This window comes from Micropterus dolomieu, linkage group LG14 (genome assembly GCF_021292245.1).
Source record: "Micropterus dolomieu isolate WLL.071019.BEF.003 ecotype Adirondacks linkage group LG14, ASM2129224v1, whole genome shotgun sequence".
Lineage (NCBI taxonomy): Eukaryota > Metazoa > Chordata > Actinopteri > Centrarchiformes > Centrarchidae > Micropterus > Micropterus dolomieu.
In genome coordinates this window covers 22,141,662-22,147,648 of record NC_060163.1, presented here as the reverse complement: position 1 = coordinate 22,147,648, position 5,987 = coordinate 22,141,662, and the positions used below count along the sequence as shown (strand labels likewise).

Sequence of the window (5,987 nt, the reverse complement as noted above, 5' to 3'; positions counted from 1 at the left end):
GTCACATCAATACAGTCAAGACTCTCTGGCCAAGAAAAGCCTCTATGTGCAGGCTTGGATCTTCATTGTAAAAAAATAACATGATGGTTCACGTGTTCATGAGTCGGGCAAGTAAATGTGGGTTTCCTCACTGCTTTAAGTGCTATTAGAGTCTGTGATAATCATTACTTTTACGTAAATGCTTCTTATTTGTATAGCGCCTTTCTAGTCTTCTGACCACAAATGCTTTTACGCTACCTCGCATTCACCATTCACCCATAGAGCCTAAGTGCTCAAACAAAAACATTCAGTATCTTGCCCAAGGACACTTCAACATGCAGCCTGGAGGAGCCAGGGATTGAACCGCCAACCTCCTGATTAACGGGCAACCTGCTGAGCCACAGCCGCCACAGCTGTATATACTCACTCTCACAGTACCAGTATACTGTATGTATTTATTTTTCCCCATTTAGTGTACACCATAAAAACATACTTTACCATTTGTACTAAAAGGAAATGATACAAGTTTTGAAGGGTGGCGTGGTGGTGCAGTGGTTAGGACTGCTGCCTCACAGCAAGATGTTTGTGGGTTCCAGCCCTTCTGTATGGAGTTTGCATGTTCTCTCCGGGTGCTCCGGCTTCCTCCCACAGTCCAAAGACATGCAGACTAGGTTGATTGGTGACCCTAAATTGTCCTTAGGCTTGAGTGGTTGCTTGTCATGTGGCCCTGTGATGGACTGGCGACCTGTCCAAGGTGTACCCTGCCTTTCGCCCGATGGCAGCTGGGATTGGCTCCAGCCCCCCCACGATCCTGTACACAGAATAAGCGGTTGACGATGGACAAGTTTTGAAGCATCAACCAAACTTTGGCCACCGTCATTTACACTACACAGTAAGCAAAACATTTTAATTTTAAAGATTTCTTTGCTTTTAAAAATGTATTTGTTTTCTGAGGAAGCTGAAACAGTTAACATTTTTACAGCCAAACAAAATATTTCACAATACATTGATACTGTAGGAGAATACTTACATTTATAGTGTAACAGAGATAGGAATACAGGAGTCCTTTAGGGCTTTTTTTCTTTCATACACTGAAGATATTTTGCACACATTTAGTTCATAATTTTAACTTTTAAGTAGCAACATTTATAAATAAAATCCCTAGCAAACAGAATTATTTAATACTACCTGAATACCCCAGTTTTAACAGACATTATTACATTCATTTGGTGCCCTTGCTTTGACCTTTCAAGACAACTGTAAAGAGATAACCAACATTTCTAAATTTATTCCCCTGTGAATAGCTCCATTTTCTCTGCACATTTGAGCAACATGGATATTGATCTGCTACGTTAAGAGGTTACATGGTACCTGCTACAACATTTAAAAAGCATTCACTCAGGTGGTCTAATAAAGCTGCCTATGCCCCGCCCACTCATTATCTCCAGATGCAGGTGTGTCAAGTCTCTTTTAAACTTTCTAACAGTTTTAGTTTGACTAATGTCATCTGCTGATGGGATCTAAATAGTAAAATACAGGTTGGTGATTGAATCATCGTGAAGGCAGCCTGTTACTAAATTGATGTTATTTAAACAACAAAGTTTTAATTCAACAGAAACCAGACCTTTTTAGTTATCATGATATATTCTTTGTCTAACACTCTACCTTGATACTATAGTTTTTTCAATATGTAAATCTAAGAAAACGTTAATTTCATTCAAAACACTGCAATTAGCGGCAATACACATTTCCAAAAAGTATTATGAATTAGGACACATTTTTATCAGCCATTGCCTCTTATTTAATCTATATAACATTTTTACATTGTCAAACATTACCATTAGTGCTTTTGGAGTATTTGTAAAATTACACTACTCAAAAATAAAGGGAACACTAAAATAACACATCCTAGATCTGAATGAATGAAATAATCTCATTAAATACTCCTTTCTTTACATAGTTGAATGTGCTGACAAAAAAAAAAACAACAAAAACCCCCACACACAAATTATCAATGGAAATCAAAGTTATCAACCCATGGAGGTCTGGATTTGGAGTCACACTCAAAATCAAAGTAGAAAACCACACTACAGGCCGATCCAACTTTGATGTAATGTCCATAAAACAAGTCAAAATGAGGCTCAGTAGTGTGTGTGGCCTCCACGTGCCTGTATGACCTCCCTACAACGCCTGGGCATGCTCCTGATGAGGTGGCGGATGGTCTCCTGAGGGATCTCCTCCCAGACCTGGACTAAAGCATCTGTGGTGCAACGTGGCGTTGGTGGATGGAGCGAGACATGATGTCCCAGATGTGCTCAATTGGATTCAGGTCTGGGGAACGGGCGGGCCGGTCCATAGCATCAATGCCTTCCTCTTGCAGGAACTGCTGACACACTCCAGCCACATGAGGTCTAGCATTGTCTCGCATTAGGAGGAACCCAGGGCCAACCGCACTACCATGTGGTCTCACAAGGGGTCTGAGGATCTCATCTCGGTACCTAATGGCAGTCAGGCTACCTCTGGTGAGCACATGGAGGGCTGTGCGGCCCCCTAAAGAAATGCCACCCCACACCATTACTGACCCACCGCCAAACCGGTCATGCTGGAGGATGTTGCAGGCAGCAGAACGTTCTCCACGGCGTCTCCGGACTCTGTCACGTCTGCCACATGTGCTCAGTGTGAACCTGCTCTCATCTGTGAAGAGCACAGGGCGCCAGTGGCGAATTTGCCAATCTTGGTGTTCTCTGGCAAATGCCAAACATCCTGCACGGTGTTGGGCTGTAAGCACAACCCCCACCTGTGGACGTCGGGCCCTCATACCACCCTCATGGAGTCTGTTTCTGACTGTCTGAGCAGACACATGCACATTTGTGGCCTGCTGGAGGTCATTTTGCAGGGCTCTGGCAGTGCTCCTCCTGCTCCTCCTGGCACAAAGGCGGAGGTAGCGGTCCTGCTGCTGGGTTGTTGCCCTCCTACGGCCTCCTCCACGTCTCCTGATGTACTGGCCTGTCTCCTGGTAGCGCCTCCATGCTCTGGACACTACGCTGACAGACACAGCAAACCTTCTTGCCACAGCTCGCATTGATGTGCCATCTTGGATGAGCTGCACTGTCTGAGCCACTTGTGTGGGTTGTAGACTCCGTCTCATGCTACCACTAGAGTGAAAGCACCGCCAGCATTCAAAAGTGACCAAAACATCAGCCAGGAAGCATAGGAACTGAGAAGTGGTCTGTGGTCACCACGTGCAGAACCACTCCTTTATTGGGGGTGTCTTGCTAATTGCCTATAATTTCCACCTGTTGTCTTTTCCATTTGCACAACAGCATGTGAAATTGATTGTCAATCAGTGTTGCTTCCTAGGTGGACAGTTTGATTTCACAGGAGTGTGATTGACTTGGAGTTACATTGTGTTGTTTAAGTGTTCCCTTTTTTTTTGAGCAGTGTATAAAGGCACACACACACACACACACATCCCTTACGTGCGTCTGGGTTTCAGCCTTACATCATTACATGGTATTACAGCAACTAGCTGGTCTGCATGGTCTGTTAAAACAGAAAAGACAGATGGACATAATTACATTTTTTTCAGACCACAAAAATGATGTGAAAGTGGAATAACTGTGGCTAAACAGAGTCAGCTGCAGATATGCATTTGTGTCTTTCAATTTTACTTAGTTCCCTTAGTTGTCGAATGTGAAACAAAACCGTTATTTGAGGATGAGGAATAGTTCAACACCTCAGTTAGCTGATTTTGTTGAGGTTCTAAAGATGCCTAAAATACAGTCAGAATGGTAATAATACATTTAAGAACTGTTTTTTCATGTTAGCAAAACCAACCTCTGGGAATTCGACCGGTGCCACGACATGTGGGGCAGGCGCCTCCTGTTAAGTTTTCACTCATGGTACCATATTGATGGAATTGTCTCAGTATGTTCACCTTCTCTGCCCCTTTTGTCAGATCAGGTCCCTCTGTGGTTTGGCTGTTTTTCCCTGGTTTAACCATGATACTTACAAGCCCACTCTAAAGAAGAAAAACAAGAGACCAAAATGACTGAAATCTCCATCTAAAACTCACACTCATCAAGTTCACCTATGACTAATGGTATTGTGCAGTGACTTTTAAAAACCTTTAAATGGCCAGTATGTTCTTGCCGTTCATGTCAGCATGTGAGCAGTCCACAGAGTGGGAGTGACAAAAAACACTCCTAGTGACATTATTTCATGTTTTTTTGCAACTTAGTAAAACCCTGCAATACTCAGTTTCAGGCATGATTGTGTGATGACTGCTACATTTCACAAAGAAAGGAAGAAAAGTAATGTAATGTCTTGGATTTTCCTTTGTACAAAAGGCCTGGACTGGTCTTTCAATATTAACAGTCTCCTGTTGGATACGATGATATATGCAGGGTTTCTACCAGTATTTTCTGGTAATGGTCTATCTATCTATGCAGGAAATAGAATAAAACATTTGCTCAGAAATATCCTTATGTCGCTAAACTGGTTAGGTTAGGTCAACATAAAAATACCTAACATGCCTGGTACACTTCATTTTCTAGAAAGTGTCAGCCTTGTATGCATTGTGGACACTTTGTTTTTAAGTACAATTTCTGCTTGACACAATTAGAAGCAATTATCTTGTTGTAAAACTTGAAAATCAGGCTATTAATGGCCAGCCATTTCGTGACTCTCAAAGTGAAAGTACTTTAGTTTACAAACTAGCCTGTGTAAACAATTCTTTAACTTGTCAAAATACAATCCATTATTCTGCAGTGTTGAAAGTACATTTACTAAAGAACAAAACATATAATTATATTAGAAGACATGATATAGTGTCATCAATTCAACTACCCAACAGTAAACCTATATTTAGTTAAACAGTAAAACGCATAATCCAGTAATATAACAGTATAACACTTATATAAGAGCTGCTTTATAAGTAAACTTCTAAAACATTTTGGTGGTAAAACCTTTACCAAAGTAACGTTTCCAATGCGCGCACTATAATTTATAATGCAGTGTTTTTATCTTGTAGCAGGCTACCTGACCTTTGTCCCCTCTAACAATATTTTGGACTAACTTACATAAGTTTATAAAATGGTGCTTTTAAATTTCGAGAGAAAAATCACTAAAATTTGAGACCACACATAAGGTACTTCGGTTTAGAAATCGGTTGTTGGTCTCATGCTACCCACCACACCTTCACATGTTCTACATTACTCCAGCTGATGAGTGAAACGCGCACTTACCTCACAACGGGACTCGGGTTTAAACTCCGAATAAATAAAGATTAAACTGCTACGCCGCTGGCTTCTTTGGAAGTTATGTTTTGACAATCTACATTGAGACTGTCGACCAACTACCCTAAGTGTCTACAAAAACAAAACCAAGGGGGAGGAACACTTCCTCTTTCCATCCATGACAGGTTACTTAAGGCGGCCCCTGTGCAGATCACATGTGCTGCTTTTGATAAACGCTCCTTCCTTTATTGCGACACATATTCACGCACAATAAACTAATAAATAAACTGCAACTAACCCAAAATGTAAGTCGACGTTACGGCATTTTGACGTTGAAATATTCAATCCATTATACCACGGCTGGGTTAACCTATTTGCCCCTCTTGACTGCCACACCTTGTACCCGCTGGGCATTGTGTACATGTTCCCTGACACTTCCACGTTCCCATTAAGTACACAGCAGTGTGTACATGCAGATTAATTATTTATGCAGCTCCTTAGAAAAACGACAGCATTTTTTTCCCAGCAGATGTCTAATGAAGAAATGATTGCATCCAAGTGGCAATGCCCTCTAGTGGCCGAAGGAATATATGGAAGTGCCAGGACGAGAGATATAATATTCTTTGTGGGGTTCATCCATGTTTATAGGCCCACATGATTCAATAGTCTATTTAATGAATGTTCATCAATAGGCCTATTTAATTACACTTCGTTGTCTGGAAGAAACAGTTCTTGATAGGATTGCCCTGAAATATGCGAGCTTTCCTTGAT

The 5,987-nt window shown here is 41.5% G+C and overlaps 1 protein-coding gene across 2 annotated transcripts in view; it reads right to left on the bottom strand.

The window, feature by feature from the left end:
- tmem106a (transmembrane protein 106A) overlaps positions 1 to 5,646 on the bottom strand; it is a 16,222-nt gene extending 10,576 nt beyond the window's left edge. The window contains exons 1-3 of one of the 2 annotated variants that reach the window (XM_046069859.1): positions 5,515 to 5,646; positions 3,817 to 4,000; positions 3,459 to 3,522 (exon numbers count right to left, since the gene is read on the bottom strand). In XM_046069859.1, the coding sequence (XP_045925815.1) occupies positions 3,459 to 3,522; positions 3,817 to 3,982 (230 nt within the window). In that variant the 5' untranslated portion in view covers positions 3,983 to 4,000; positions 5,515 to 5,646. Of the gene's footprint in view, positions 1 to 3,458; positions 3,523 to 3,816; positions 4,001 to 5,225; positions 5,394 to 5,514 lie in introns of those variants that run through there. The other variant, XM_046069858.1, reaches the window with a different exon arrangement.
- Between the last annotated feature and the right edge of the window lie 341 nt (positions 5,647 to 5,987).